General features: G+C 40.2%; 1 protein-coding gene across 1 annotated transcript; it reads right to left on the bottom strand.

Annotated features, from left to right (window-relative positions):
* Positions 1 to 4944: 4944 nt before the first annotated feature.
* On the bottom strand, positions 4945 to 9760 carry c6h2orf49 (chromosome 6 C2orf49 homolog). The gene is made up of 4 exons (XM_061724625.1): positions 9636 to 9760; positions 9370 to 9539; positions 7076 to 7322; positions 4945 to 5825 (listed from the first exon to the last, which is right to left on the bottom strand). Exons 1-4 carry the CDS (start codon positions 9738 to 9740, stop codon positions 5769 to 5771), a joined length of 579 nt encoding a protein of 192 aa, XP_061580609.1. The 5' UTR covers positions 9741 to 9760; the 3' UTR covers positions 4945 to 5768.
* Positions 9761 to 15940: the final 6180 nt, after the last annotated feature.

Here is a 15940-nt window from a genome sequence, read left to right as displayed (position 1 = left end):
TGATGTCAGATACAGCCGACTCAGCCGCTTAGAACCTCGGCAGAATAGTTACAGAAAAGTATCTACCGTATTTTCTGGACTATAAGCTGCACCTGAATATAAGCCGCATCCACTCTATTTAAAAAAAAAAAGATATGCAAGCCGCAGATATTTATGTTGTTAGATTAGATATTTACTACATGTACAGAACGATTTTGAACTGTAAATGATGTACATGTTTGTACCTAAATAGATCCTTTTAACACGGCAGCAACTTTGCTGATTAAAACGGGACAGAACCAAGAGAAAATAACCAGTATTTATTATCTATTTATCTGTTTGAAATCTGCTTCTACCTACTTCTATCTTCTAAAGAAGAAGTAGTGTATTCTTCTTTGCATTTATTTTGTCTTAGTTTTGATTCTAATTCCGGTTAGAGCGCCCCGAGTGGTGGAAGAAAAATCCACAGAATAGCCGCACCTTTGTATAAGCTGCATGGTTGAAAACCTATGAAAAAAGTAGCGGCTTATAGTCCAGAAAATACGGTACTGGGCACGTTAGACCCCTAGTGGGAAAGCGCAAAACCAAGGCGAGGCGAGTCTAGTCGGGCTGAGTGGGTACTGGTGGAAAAGCGCCATTATTTGGTGTTGAATTAGGTCGAGTTCTTCTGCAAAAGGTTCAAAGTGACTTATGCTCCAAACGGAGAAATAAAAATGTCGTTTTCTTACAGCAGCTACGTCCTAAAGCAGGAATAGACGCGTCTACACCATCACACGACGTTGTGGGGGGGTCAGAGGTCACGCCCCGCCGGATCATAACGCATGCCTGAGATGACTTTTGTTTTGCGCTCGCCAGTGATTCTCAACCGGGGGTCCGCGGACCCCTCGTGGTCCGTGGTGTATTTGCAAGGGGTCCGTGGGTCTGTGATAATTTGTTCTTTTTTTTTCTTAAAGATTCACTAACATTTATAGAAATAGATTATTTTACTCAAATGTGACTGAGACCTTTATCTAACTAAATTACCTTCTTTTTCTCTTTCAAAAGTGTATTTCATTGTATTTTAATAAGAAATCTTGAACCTGTTTGCATTGTTGAAGTTATTGCACGACACTGTTGACACAAACTTAACACGATCTGCATCCTTTTCAAATTAAGAGCCTCCTAAGGTTTCAGTGGGGATACCTCATTCATTTCTTTAAAAAAATGCTTTTATTGTGGAATACATGCAGGAAGCTGTTGGGCTCATTAACTTGCAAAGGTAAAAATTGCAATGTTAGAAAAACTAAACAAAAAAGATTATAAGCACAGTAACACAAAGAAAAACAAAAGAGGTAGACGATGATGGCTCATATATTAAAAAAAAGACCGCTTGTTCTGGACGTACCAGACTCTGAGCCTCCGGTGAAGAAAAAGAAAACGGACATCAAAAAGAGACTTTATAAAGAAGGATATATCATGTTGGGATTTACAGCAGCTGATTCAGACCCTCAGAAACCTCTGTGCTATTTATGTGGAGAGATTCTGTCAAACCGGACCATGAAACCAGCAAACAGAGTTAGGGCCAATCCCAATACACCCCCTACTTTCTACCACTACCCCTAAAAAAGAAGCCACAGATTTTAGGGCACTTGAAATCTTCCCAGGGGTCAGTCCCAATACTCCCACTACTCCTACTTTTCAGCACCACCACTAAATTTTGCTTGCTACGTCACTGCGTGGTTTACGTTCGGGTACATAAGCGACTGCGTAGTTACGTTTGCACATACGTCACACAATATCAGGAAGCCCAGAGCTAAAAGCTGTTTTAATTTCAGCTGTAGCGCTGTTTTAATATTTTTTCAGGCGTAAAAGTAACCGTTAAGATCCCCAACCTGGGCTCAGTTTATCCAAATAACGCCTGTTAAGAAATTTGATCTGATGTTTTCGGAGATGAGAAGAGCCGCCGGCTCGGAGCAGCAGCAGCAGCAGCAGCTCACGTACAGACGTGATCGCCGGGTCAACCTGCGCCGTCGTCCCGGGGAGAAACCTGCAGCTCTGTGGAGAATTACCGCTGGCTGAAATAAATCATTTAGGAAGATAAATGTTGGTTTAACAGATGAAATCTAACAGTTGGAGCTACGCCTGTTAAGAAATTTTCTCCGAAAATTTCGGGATTTCTGCCTGCCGGCTCGGGAGCTGATTTATGGTTCCGCGTTAAATCGAAGCAGAGCCTACGGTGTTTTGCAACTCAGGTAGCTTGGCTGTCCAGTTATCGAAGGGTTATTAATAATTTTATTCAAGAATTATTAATAATTAATAAAGTCGACTATTTATCAAATTGAATGACCAATATGATAAATAAAATCCTCGGGGCACCACCCTGTTCCTTAAGCAGGGAAATGATAACTTTTAACAGCAGAAAATCAGTCTCAGATGATTAGGATTATCCCGCAGCACAGTAAATCTTACTATCCCTTACAGAATAACAATTGAAGGCGTGCAATTCGAGCACTGGTTCTGCTCAAACAATCAGTTTGTGACCAAAATCTGTATGAAATAACAACAACCACTCATTAAAAATCAATCAGAATTTATTTACATACGGGTATCAAAGCAGCTTGTAAATAAATACCCAAATAAATCCTGATGGCACACTACGTTATTATAAAACCATTAATTAACTAGAAAAACAACAATCAATAAAAATGAAATGAAAGTTAAATGTATGGAATGTAAAAGAAATCAAATGCAATCATAAACATATCATCAACGAATATCTACGGTTTAAAACATTGTGGCTGCACAAAGATGGCTGCGGTCTTTAAAGACGGCAGGACTCTGTGGTATTTAAAGATGGACGCGCCCTCGCCACGTGCAATCGGACCGGATGGCAAACGCGGGCGTTTCAAACGTGACTACGGCAGGAAACAACAACTACCAAATAATCAACACGATAATGATAACAATGACGATGATGTATGCAGTAATCTCAGTTCGGAACACAGATTTAGCTCTGAAACACTCCCAGTTAAACTAATACACCCAGGTCTCAAAACCTCACGCCTCCTCGGGTCTCCGGGTGCCGATCAGGGGTTCCTGCCGGGTCTTTTGGTCGGAGTCTCCAACCCAAGAGGTCTCCCGCCTCTACCGCTCCTCCTCCTGACTCTGGAACCAAAAGAGGACGGTGGTGCAGCGTGAAGCAGCCGGCGCTCCCCCCCCGGTCCGGAGGCTCTCACGTCGTCTCGGGTGCGCGCGGGGCCGGTCCACTTCTGAGACGTGCGGGTTACCGTCGGGCTGATGAGCGCGTGGCCCTGGACGGGGCGGCGGGATGCGTCTCGGTTCTGCGCTGGGCAGTCTGACCACAGGTCCTTCCAGGAGAAACTCAAGAGCAGAGAGAGAGGTTAGGAAAGAGGAACGGGTCTCACCCTGGACCAGGGCCCGAGCTTCGAAGTGGCTCTCCCCCGCTTTCCAGCTCCCAGGGACCGGGGTAACGTGTGAGGTGGGAGCCGGAGCTCCGGATGAAAAGTTGAGACCAAGAGTTAATGGGAGCCAGAGCTCCGCGGACCGCGGCTTCAATGGGCGGGCCCCGCAGGCCCGGTCCGGCCCGGGGAAGGGAGATGGGATCTTTGGCCCGCAGCCAAAAGATCCAGCTGCTCAGGACGGAAGGTTGATCGGAAGAGAGGAAAAAAGGGAGCAGCTGCAGGGTTTTGATCCTACGCGCGCTGCGGTGACGTCATCGGTGCCTCGTTTGTGATTGGATGCGCGCCGCTTGTAGGCGCCGCCCCCCCACGCAAGGCATGCTGGGGGTTGTAGTTCATGGCAAGGTGGCCATTTTAGGAGGCACATTAAAGCGAGTTTCAGGCTGGGGGGGTTGCTGGTATGTATAGGTTTTGGGTCTGTTCAAAGAGGCAGTACCCCGCTTTTGGGGCCTGGCAGGAACCTGGTTTCCTGGGTTTTCGCTGTCCTGCTTTGATCTGGGGCCATGCAGCGCGGGTCATAAACTTACTATCTCGAGCCAGGCCGAGATGACCAGAAGTTAGCAGCAGGGGGTCATAAAACTCTTGACTTCAGGAAGAAGGGCCAAAGTCTGGCTTTACTGGTCTTCATAATCCTGAAATTGTTCATATACATTTATAACAGTCCATATGATCACTGGGTGTGATCCAACAACGGCGTAGGGTACGGCGTACAGTGCGCGTCACCGCGTAACCTACACCGTAGGCTCTGCGTTGGTGTAACGCGGAACCATAAATCAGCCTTTATTCTGGCGAGGTTTGAAAAAGACTTCACAACAACAGGCAAACGAGTGATTATGTACATTCACGGAGTGAATATTATGAAAGTAAAATATATATTTCTAGCTACAAATGTAATCAAAATGCATTTTTATGCAGAAAATAACTCAAAATATTGATTTTATTCACTAAAAAAAAATAAGAAATGTCCGCCATGTTTTTTTTTTTATTCAGTCCGCAAATGATGACGAAAAGCATTCTGGGAAATTTTTCTGGCCCTCGGTCAACTAGTGAGGATCAGAAAACCCTCGATCCGTAGGGACAGATTCATAGCCACTACACTAGTTTTCTTCACTACCCCTAGGTGAAAAGAGGAATTGGGACACCACTACCCTCACGGGAACGCGCAAAATTTAGGGGTAAGGATGAAAACTAGGACTGGGGGGGGGATTGGGACAGGGCCTTCGTGAACACTCAGATATTTCAAACTCAGCACTCTTCTAATAAAAGTTTGTGTTATGAAATCATTTCGAGCTGAAAACTCAAAGACGTGGGTTGTTTTTAAAGTTCCGGCGAGTAGAAGATCCATCGAAGATGCAAAGTTTCCACCGATGTCGGATGTAAAGAGCCTGAAGTTCACTTCTCTCTCAGTGTTTCAGTCGACCGCCGTTTAATTGTGTTTCAACTGTTTTTCAGCTGTAATTAAAATAAACGAAGACGAGTCGCTGGACTGATGTTTTACTTTGTGTTTATTCTTAAAAAAAGCTGTTGGTACAAACACAATCAACCCAAACACTTGTTATTGTGTGTTCGTGGTGAACTTTGTCCTCGTAGATGATTCATCAACAGAAGTAATAACCCACCCACTTCATTTCATCCGTCTGAATTATTAAAGGGCGACATTCAAATATCTGAATGCGAGTTTCCAACTTCACCGTCATTCATGTCCAGGTTATCGGCAAACAATCACGATAACGCACCAAACTAATGATCAAAAACCCTGAATAACTGGTGAGATGTGGTTAAAAAAACAAACACAACAACCCAGGTTTCAGATCCTAAAAAGATCCAAGACTATCCACGATTACTAAGTCAGTTTAGTGGTTTTTTTCTTCTTCTTAAAAACAACAAACATCTACGAAGGTGTGAGGAATCGTCTCGTGACACTTCATGCATCTCCGTCTTCAGGATTCGTCTCGACTCGTCCGTTTAACATCCGGCCGGTTATTTAAAACTCGACCGAACGGGTTGAACTTTAACACAACTGTCGTTGGTATCAAGTTCCTGGATGAAGAACCAAACGGAGGATGAAGGTGATGGGAAGAGCACTTGACGGTCGTGGAGACGAGGAAGCCCCGAGTCTTCGGCGAGCGGGACGATCTCCTGAGCCGCGGCGGGCGGTCGGTCGTGATCAGAAAACGCTCAGGTGGAACTCGATGAACGTCGACGCGTTTCTGGGAACCGTTGAGGTTTGGGAACCGTGACGAGGCTGGTGAGATCCGTAGGAGACGCGGAGAGAGGAGCGGGACCTGCCGGCCGGAGGCGGAGCTCCCGTCGGAGGTCGGGGGTCCGGGGTCACGGCCACGTCACGTGCTGGATCTTCTTCTTCACCTCCGGAGACTGGAGCGCACCCTGAACAAAAGATGGAAAGAAAAGGTGGCATTTAGAATAAATAAATCCTGATCGTCCCCCGGCGTAAATATCATAGACATATATACGCAGACGCCGCATTGAGTGTTCTTGCCCGCTGCTTTGATACGTCACCGTCGCCGCCATATTGGATGTTCAAGACTGCGCTGTAAACTAATACAAGTAAATGGACTTATTTTCATAAAGCGCCTTTCTACAAAGAAATTTACGTTTTACGTCTCATTTATTCATTCACACACGCACTAATATACTTGGGAAACAGTTAGGCACCAAATATAATATATTTTATTTTCTCAGATGGCAAAAATAAGAACTTTATTGATCCCACATAGGAGTAATTCATGTTATATCAGCTATAGAGAACAAGGTAGTGCCAGAAAACAATATATATCCCCCCTCACAAAAATAAGAAAAATAGAGAAACATATTTTCTCATCAACAAAACATATATTACATATATTTAAAATTTTTCAAGAAACAAAATAACATATTTGAACCATTTTTCTGATTTTTTCAGTTATTTTATTGTCTGAAAAATTTTAAATTTGTTTTGTTAATGAGAAAATATGTTTCTCTATTTTTCTTATTTTTGTGAGGGGGGATATATATTGTTTTTCAAGTAACAAAATAACATTTGAACCATTTTTTAGATAATAAAATAACTGAAAAAACCTGAAAAAAGGTTTAAATATGTTATTTTGTTTCTTGAAAAATTTTAAATATGTTTATGTAAAATATGCTTCCTGACATTCAAAATAAGAAAAATAGAGAAACATATTTTCTCATCAACAAAAACATTTTAAAATTTAAGTAAAAAAATAACATTTGAACAATTTTTCAGACAACAAATAACATTCTTATTTTTGTGAGGGGGGATATATATTGTTTTTCTGCACTACCTTGTTCCTCTATAGCTGATATAACATGAATTACTCCTATGTGGGATCAATAAAGTTCTTATTTTTGCCATCTGAGAAAATGTAATATATTATATTTGGTGCCTAACTGTTTTCCAAGTATATTAGTGCGTGTGTGAATGAATAAATGAGACGTAAAACGTACATTTCTTTGTAGAAAGGCGCTTTATGAAAATAAGTCCATTTACTTGTATTAGTTTTGAACTTGAACAGTCTTGAACATCCAATATGGCGGCGACGTTGACGTATCGCAGCAGCTCCATGGGGCGTTCACGTATATATGTCTATGGTAAATATAACACGTAAAGCTCCTACCGAAGCGCTTTCTTCCCTCTTGAGGTTTCCCTTCTCGGCGCCGGGATGCGTGGACGAGGAAGAGGAGGACGAGGAGCTGCTGGAGAGTTTGCGGATGGGGTTGGACAGATCTGCCGCCGGAGGAGGTTTCAACCTCTCCGTCGGCGCGCTCCTTCCCTCCGCTTTCTTCACTTTCAGCGGAGCGGAGAGAGAAGAGCTCCCGTCGAACACGATCAGGGGCCGTTTCCTGCCGTGGTCGTTGCTGGAGCTGAAAATCATCACCATAATTCATCACAGTTCAGCTCATTTAGGAGTTTACAGAACTGTCTCAGAAAATTAGAATATTGTGATAAAGTCCTTTATTTTCTGTAATTCAAAAATGTCATACATTCTGGATTCATTAAAAATCAACTGAAATATTGCAAGCCTTTTATTATTTTAATATTGCTGATCATGGCTTACAGCTTAAGAAAACTCAAATATCCTATCTCAAAAAAATAGAATATTCTGGGAATCTTAATCTTAAACTGTAAGCCATGATCAGCAATATTAAAATAATAAAAGGCTTGCAATATTTCAGTTGATTTGTAAAGAATCCAGAATGTATGACATTTTTTTTTTATATATAAATTGTATTACAGAAAATAAATAACTTTATCACAATATTCTAATTTTCTGAGACAGTCCTGTGTGTTGAGTTTATACAGCTGTTTTGAGACGAGGATGAGTGTAAGTAAGTAGGATCAAGTAAGTAAAATAAAATGTATTTATATAGCACATTTCACAGACAACGGAATGTCACAAGGTGCTTCAGAAAAAATAAAACATCAAACGATGAAAACAAGTCAATACCGATAAAAAACTCCTCCTCACAAGAGAACATTAACCACCAATGCAGACCTGTCAAGTCTCCCGTTTTGGCCGTGAAACGACTGTATTTTACCCTCTTTCCCGTCGTCCTCCCATATTAGATCTTACCCCATTTCATAATATAATAATTTTTATAAAGCATTCCTGTGCCTCTCCAAACTGATTCGTCACTCGCCTGCTGTAGACTGGTTCTCGCGAGGTTAGTGGCGACAACGGGAACAAATTCGGAACAACAAATCAGAGATGGATGGATTTAACCAGAGAGAAGACATTTCTGCCAAAAAAGTGAAGACTTCGTGTAAATATCTGAAATTGATGAAAATAAAAGTAACGCTGCAAACAAAAACAAACGCCGCTGCAAATAAAATAAACGCTTAGCAAATACAATAAACGCAAACAAAAAGAAACGCTGCTGCAAATAAAATAAAAAACAACGCAAATAAAAAAGCCGCAACGGAAGTGAATTACCGGGGACTGTTTTTGCTTTGTTTCTGTTTGCAGCGTTACTTTTATTTTCAGCAATGGCGGGTCTCGGCCACCGTAGATTGACAGGTAGATACTTCAGATTTCTTGTAAATCTGTCTTATAATTTAAGATTTTGGTGGTAAATGTCCCTTGTTTTCAGGGGTGAAAGTAAGCCGGTACGATCCGGTACTCCGTACCACCAAAAGATTCTGTGCCGGTACGCAGTACCGGGAAAAAAAACACAAATTACTGAGAATAATCTTAGCATACAGCGGGTTTCGAACCCTCGATCTCTTACACCAAAAACGGCGACGCTACCGCACAGCTCCGCATTTTTCTGACTGACTTGCCCAGGAGAGACGAACATAGCAATATAATCTAACTGAGTCCCGACCTGTTTTTTCGTAATTTTTAAATATTTGTACGATATAAATATTAGTAAAACCCCACTATGTTTTAAATGTTTTGCTTTGATGAAAAAAATGCTTAAGAAGTTATTTTCCATTTCAATGCACACATTATAAGAGACATTTTGAGACATTTTACTCATCTTTTACTCTTTTTTCATTTATGTGCCCAATGTTCTGAAAATTCAAAGACAGAGACTTGTTAACTGTTCAGCTGCTGATGAATTTAACTAAATTTATTCTAATTTGAAACAAAATAATTTTGAAAGTTTTGTCAACATTTTACAAATTATTCTGTGACAGTCCTTGGTCCGGACTGGCCTTTATTTACACCATTTAATTAATTAATTTGCTATAGGCCTACACAGTGTTGTGTTTCTAATTTCTACACCGTACAGGTGTTAAAAAATTGAATGCGTGTTCAGGGATGAAGAAGCTGGTGGTGGGAGGAGAACAAGACATGAAGGTTGGGGTCGTAGTACCAGCAAGAACTTTAATCTACTTTCGCCCCTGCTTGTTTTTAAATTCAACCTTGACAGGTAAGCAGCGATGACGCGGTGGAGGGGGCGTTACCTCCCAGGCGCGTGTCCGCCGGCGGGAGCGCGCCTGCCGCGGCTCCCCTCCATCCTCCGGCCCCAGCGGTTCTCGGGTAGACTCCGCTGCGGCAGCGGCATGACGGTCCGCAGGTACAGCTGCGTGAGTCGGTCCCTGCTGCTCCCACACCCGCCGGTCGGGACGTTCCTCTGGTTGGAACAAAACATTAACATAAACACCAACATTAGAGCGGAGTCCCGGTACCAGACTGCACCTGCCGGACATGGAGGAGACCCAGGACTCACCTGGTTCAGCAGCAGCTCCAGGAAGCCCTGAGAGAGCAGCTCCGGGTGCAGTAGAACCTCCACATCTGCGGGTGCCGCGTCTCCATTCAGCCCCGCGGCCGCCATGCCGTCTCCCTGCTGCTCTTCTTCTGCTGCTGCTGCCGGAGCTGTAACGAGCTCACACCGCTCAGCACCGCCCCCTGCCGGGGGAGATAGGAGCTGCAGGACGGCGCTTTTACCTCAACGATCCTGCACAATATGGAGGATTTTTGTTGCCAAAATTAAATAGATAAATATATCATTCATTAATTAAAATGGGAATGAAATATATAATTAATTCATTAAATGTGTAATTAATTAATTAAATACTGAAATAATAAATATATTTTTTACTTAAAATGAATTGTATTTTAATTAATTAATGACATTTAATTCTAATTTTAATTAATTGGTGACACATTTAATTAAATATATATTTAATTCCCATTTTAATTAATTAATGATTTATTTATTTTATTACAAAAAATCCTCCATAGCACAAGTGCCATGAAATAAATAAATAAATATACCAATATGAAATAATTTGTCATGAAGTGAAAAAAAGTTAAAGATTATATTAATTCATTTTTTATTTATTTAATAGTCATATTCATTTAAAAAAAATCATAATTTAGGTATTCATTTAATTTTGAATGAATCCATCCATCCATCCATCCATTCATCCATCCATCCATCCATCCATCCATCCATCCATCCATCCATCCATCCATCCATCCATCCATCCATCATCCATCCATCCATCCATCCATCCATCCATCCATCCATCCATCCATCCATCCATTCATCCATCCATCCATCCCAAAGGTTAAAACAGAGATCTGAATCTGGAGCTCATATGTTTTAGAAACTAGAATTGTATTAATATGAATATTTACACTTTATTTTTAATTCATAAACAACACTTTGTCAACATCTAATTTCAAAAACCTTTTTTTATTTTTCTGGTTCCATCTGCCAAGAAATTAGAATTAATTAATTTGAACATTTAAAACATCAAAATAACAGTTTGATCTCCTTGAATATTAACACTGAGATTCTTTTTGTTCTCTTAAAATATCTTCACGTAACTGACGACAAACCGATTTCATCTATCTATCTGTTCCATAAAAATCCACATCTCTGCCACAACTTCTGTCGACTTTATCTAAAACATATTTAAGGGGTTTAAACTGTCTCAAAAATTGATAAAAACATCCTCAACTGTGTCTTTTGCGCTTTCTTTCTAAATTGAGATTTGCTTTATTTTACTGGCAAACTTTTATTTAGTTAATTTTTGGGCACATGATTTTTCTGCAGCTGCTATTTCAAAAATGTTCATTGTCAAGAATTAAGTTTCACATGTTTTGCAGTGAAGTTAAAAATAAAAACTAACACAGCAGCATTACACAAATACTCTCCTGACACATATTTTAGTAATTATCAGTTGAAGTTTGCATTGAAACGTTTTATTTTAAAGTTTAAAACACATGTTCTCTCGTGGTTTTAACAAAATGCACAAAAATAACCTGCATATCATCAACAATTATGTGATTTTATATGATATGGTGTTTTATTGACCGAGAACAGAAATATCGTGACACTTTTATCAGCTAAACTTCCCTGTTAAGAGCAAACATCTTTAGTAAAAAACAGCTTGGATGTTTCAGCCTTTCATCATCACAAGCCAGCTACAAACAAATTGGATCCACATCTTCCTCGTTGGTGAGATTCGAAACATTCGGCCTTTTGTCCGCTGAGTCTTAAAATAATGCACATAACTCAGGGAGACATTTGGACTGACACGGTTAGCTCCGAACAGCTGAAACTGGTTAAGCGTAATGTGGGGAAGAATCAGGAGGACAAACTCTCGTCTTCTGACGTCATTGCAGTCAGATGAGAAGTAGCTGCAGCTCGCGGTTAAGTGATTTAGTTACAGTAGTTATACAACGCACAAACAAACATGAGCTCCAAATTAAGCAGGAGAGGTTGTTTGCCATGTCAGCACATGCTGCTGCACGTGTTCAAGTCGCCGTTCCAGGTAAATGTGGTTTATATGCCTTTTTTATAAAAAAACAAACAGAACATTAAAGCTGCAAGCTGCATGGCCCCCGCCCCCATAAGCATATCAGAAATGACACCACCCACGACTCTCTATGTCAAACCATTCAAAAGTTATGGCAGAGAAAAGTATTCTAGGGGGCGCTGTTGAGCCGTTAGGCCACGCCCATTAATGCAAACCATGAAATATCAAATTTATCTCCAGGCCTGCCTTGCATGCAAAATTTGGTGACTTTTGGGGAACTATCAAATATGGACCAATCAGATGAAGGGGGGGCGCGCTTTTTGGTGTCTAGCGTTGCCACGGTAACGCTTTTGAAAGAGAAAAGTAATGCGTGTAGTCACAGGATGGAGACGAACATTTTGATGTATAACACACCTGGGCGCACATTACGGTTCGGGCCGTATTAACTGCCGAAGGAATGGCATAAATTGCGCCAAAATTACGCGATTAATTCAAAATGTTCAAAATGGCCGACTTCCTGTTTGGTTTCGGCCATGGCGCCAAGAGACTTTTCTTTAAGTTGCAACATGATACAGGTGTGTACCGATTTTCGTGCATGTACGTCAAACTGTATCGTGGGGCTTGAGGCACAAAATTTTCTAGGGGGCGCTGTTGAGCCATTTTGCCACGCCCATTAATACAAACCATTAAATATAAAATTTGTCGCCAGGCCTGGCTTGCGTGCAAAATTTGGTGACTTTTGGGGCACATTTAGGGGGCAAAAAGGCCCTCATTTTGTCAGAAGAAAGAAATAAAGAAGAAGAAAAGTAAAAATTCCTACAGATACAATAGGGCCTCCACTGTAAGTGCTCGGGCCCTAATAACTGAAATATTGGAGAACAGGGAATATTGGTATCTTCAATGTTGCCAATATTTTGTTTGCTGTTTATTAAAAGCTGAAAACATTATTACACATGCATGAACTGCACGGTTTTCTTCTTCTGTTATAGTAAAGTTTAAATCTATCTATCTATCTATCTATCTATCTATCTATCTATCTATCTATCTATCTATCTATCTATCTATCTATCTATCTATCTATCTATCTATCTATCTATCTATCTATCTATCTATCTATCTATCTATCTATCTATCTATCTATCTATCTATCTTTCCATCCATCTTCACTGCTGAAACCTTCTTAAATCATAGCATTAAGGCTGAAGGACAGACTGTTTGTCTACTTGTTGTTCTTGTATTAGTTGTAAATACATTTGAGGATCTTGTTGCAGAATTACTGGCAAACTGTAATTTGGTTACTGATGAATGAAAAAAAAAAAGGTGATTCAGTTTCAAAAGGATTTTGTGGAAGATGGAAGTAATTTAACAATCAACAAAGAATGGCTAACTTTATTTCTGCTGAATGTTTATCTGTGGTGGAGTGGGAGGAATGGGAGGAGAGGGATGCTTTAGGGGTGGGACGATACGGGTAAGTCACTATTCAATACTGTGGCGATATGTGGCCCACGATAACGATAATATCACGATACACGATATCTATGATATTCAATATAATGTAAGAAATTTCATCAATGATATATCACGATATATATATATATATATATATATATATATATATATATATATATATATATATATATATATATATGTGTGTGTGTGTATGTGTCATGGTTGGTCCTCTAGCCTTCAGCCTCCACTCTCTCCTGCTCACTCCATCTGCAGCCACGCCCACCTCGTCACTCACTCCTTTCACCTGCTCTCCCAGCTGCAGCCCCTCAGCAATCAGGACAGCATAAAAGTATAGTACCAGTTATAGTACCAGTAGTAGTACCAGTTATAGTACCAGTAGTAGTACCAGTTATAGTACCAGTAGTATCAGTTATAGTACCAGTAGTACCAGCTCCCCCAGCTGCAGCTCCTCAGCAATCAGGACAGCATAAAAGCTCCTCACTCCTGCACTCTCACTGCCAGATCGTCACTCTGTTTGTAGATGCAAGACCTTCCAGCCTTCAAGACAGGGAATTCTTGACCTCCCGTTGCCGACCCTGCCTGTTCCTGGATCCTGCCTTGTCTCCTGCTCTCCGTTGCCTGACCTTGTCTTGCATTCCTGCCTGCTCTTCGTCCCTGTTGAGAGTAATAAAGCAAACCAGACAAACTACCACGTGTGCTCCGTGTACTACATTTGGGTCCAAAACCTCACCCCGTAACAGTATGTGTTATATATGTACCGTATTTTCCGCACTATAAGGCGCACCTAAAAGCCTTCAATTTTTTCAAAAGCTGACCATGCGCCTTATAATCCAGTGCACCTTATATATGGATCAATATTGAGCTGCAACTTCACCCACTTCTTGAAATGATTTTTCGTCAGATCAGCCTTCCGCATCAGTTCCGAAAAAACATTTTTCTCTATTCTCCCTCTGGATATTTTTCAGCAAAGGCTCTGTGTGTATTGTTGAAATGTCTTGCGACATTTGCCCGTGTATTGTTAGACAGTTTTTCTCCACAAATTAGGCATACTGGTAGGCAGTGTTGTGCATGAACGCGTTCATTGAACACGTTCATTTCTGTGAGAACGTTGAACTGAATGCAACATATTTACAAATAAAGAACTTGAACGTGAACTTGTTCATTCTGCAGATCATGAACTGGAATTTGAACTGTTCAGATTATGTGAGTTGCAGCTTCACTGTTTAGGTCCAATTATTACGGAATAATCCTTCTTATTTCAACAGCGGGTGGTGCACACATTTAAAATACTCGACGAGCCCGTTGCAGTCTTTACGAATGTAGGCTGATTTATGGTTCCGCGTTACACCAACGCGGACCTACGCCGTAGGGGACGCGGCGTGCGGACCGTACGGTTCGCGTCGCCGCGTACCCTACGCCGTCGATTTAACGCGGAACCATAAATCAGCCTTGACGGGTGAAGAGAGACGTTGCAGACGCAGCGTCAGATGATGATCCGTTTATCATTATCTGGGGGAATTTTACACATCGTCTCCCAAAGAGTCTGACGGTAGGAATCAAACCTTTCTGTGCAAATTATGTCCACCTGCGCTGAGAAAACAACTCCGAGCATCTACCTCGTCAACTTCACATTTGAAACGTCATGTGTTGTTAAAGCATCCGTCCAGTGTGAGAAAAAAATCTGCAAGTCCTTAACAATCAAAAAAGTTCCCAGAAAGACCAAGACATTCAAGGCCTGTTTAACATATACATTAAATGCCATAATAGGTCTCCTTTAAATACTTTAGTTTTTGTTTTTTTTTGTAATTTATTTTCCCAAGCCACTCGGAGCCGCAGTATAAGGATGAAAGAGCCGCATGGTTGGTCTAATGGATGCATAACGTAACCCCAGCCTCTACTGTAGGGCCTTAGAATGTGGTGCGCCTTATATATGGAAAATGTTTTAAAATACGTCATTCATTGAAGGTGCGCCTTATAATGTGGAAAATATATATATATATATATATATATAAATATATATATATATATATAAATATATATATATATATATATATATATATATATATATATATATATATATATATATATATATATATATATATATATATATATATATATATATGTGTAGATAGATGTGTAGATATCTTTTGTTTTTTGTATAGAAATTAAATTAATTTTGATTATAATGAAATAAAGTTTAGGGGGTATGATTTAATAAGTTTCCTGTAATGCAAAAATGTCATACATTCTGGATTCATTACAAATCAACTGAAATATTGCAAGCCTTTTATTATTTTAATATTGCTGATCATGGCTTACAGCTTAAGAAAACTCAAATATCCTATCTCAAAAAATTTGAATATTCTGGGAATCTTAAACTGTAAACCATAATAATTTGTAATGAATCCAGAATGTAGGACATTTTTGTTTTTTTAATTGCATTACAGAAAATAAAGAACTTTATCACAATATTCTAATTTTCTGAGACAGTCCTCTGTATGTATGTATATGTATATGTGTACATACATATATATCTATCTATCTATATATATATATATATATATATATATATATATATATATATATATATATATATATATATATATATATATATATGTATATGTATATATATATATAATTTCTGTGTATTTTCTACGTGAGGTATTAAAGGGGTGAAGAAACAACACCACACCGTTCCACAGTTCTTCACTTCCCTTTTTCTTCTCTGCTCCTTTAAATCGGAGACCAGCTGCTCCTCTGGCGTCAGCGTCAGCCACAGGCGGCAGGATGGCGA

Source organism: Cololabis saira, chromosome 6 (genome assembly GCF_033807715.1).
Source record: "Cololabis saira isolate AMF1-May2022 chromosome 6, fColSai1.1, whole genome shotgun sequence".
NCBI lineage: Eukaryota > Metazoa > Chordata > Actinopteri > Beloniformes > Belonidae > Cololabis > Cololabis saira.
Note: the sequence above shows the minus strand (reverse complement) of the source record. Positions and strands in the feature narration are given on the sequence as shown.

Excerpts from the sequence above, each read along its gene's own strand:
- c6h2orf49 (XM_061724625.1), bottom strand. The coding sequence starts at position 9,740 with ATGGCGGCCGCGGGGCTGAATGGAGACGCGGCACCCGCAGATGTGGAG. Across the intron at positions 9,540-9,635 it reads TGGAGCTGCTGCTGAACCAG|AGGAACGTCCCGACCGGCGG; the intron begins GTGAGTCCTGGG and ends TGTTCCAACCAG. Across the intron at positions 7,323-9,369 it reads GGCGGACACGCGCCTGGGAG|CTCCAGCAACGACCACGGCA; the intron begins GTAACGCCCCCT and ends GATGATTTTCAG.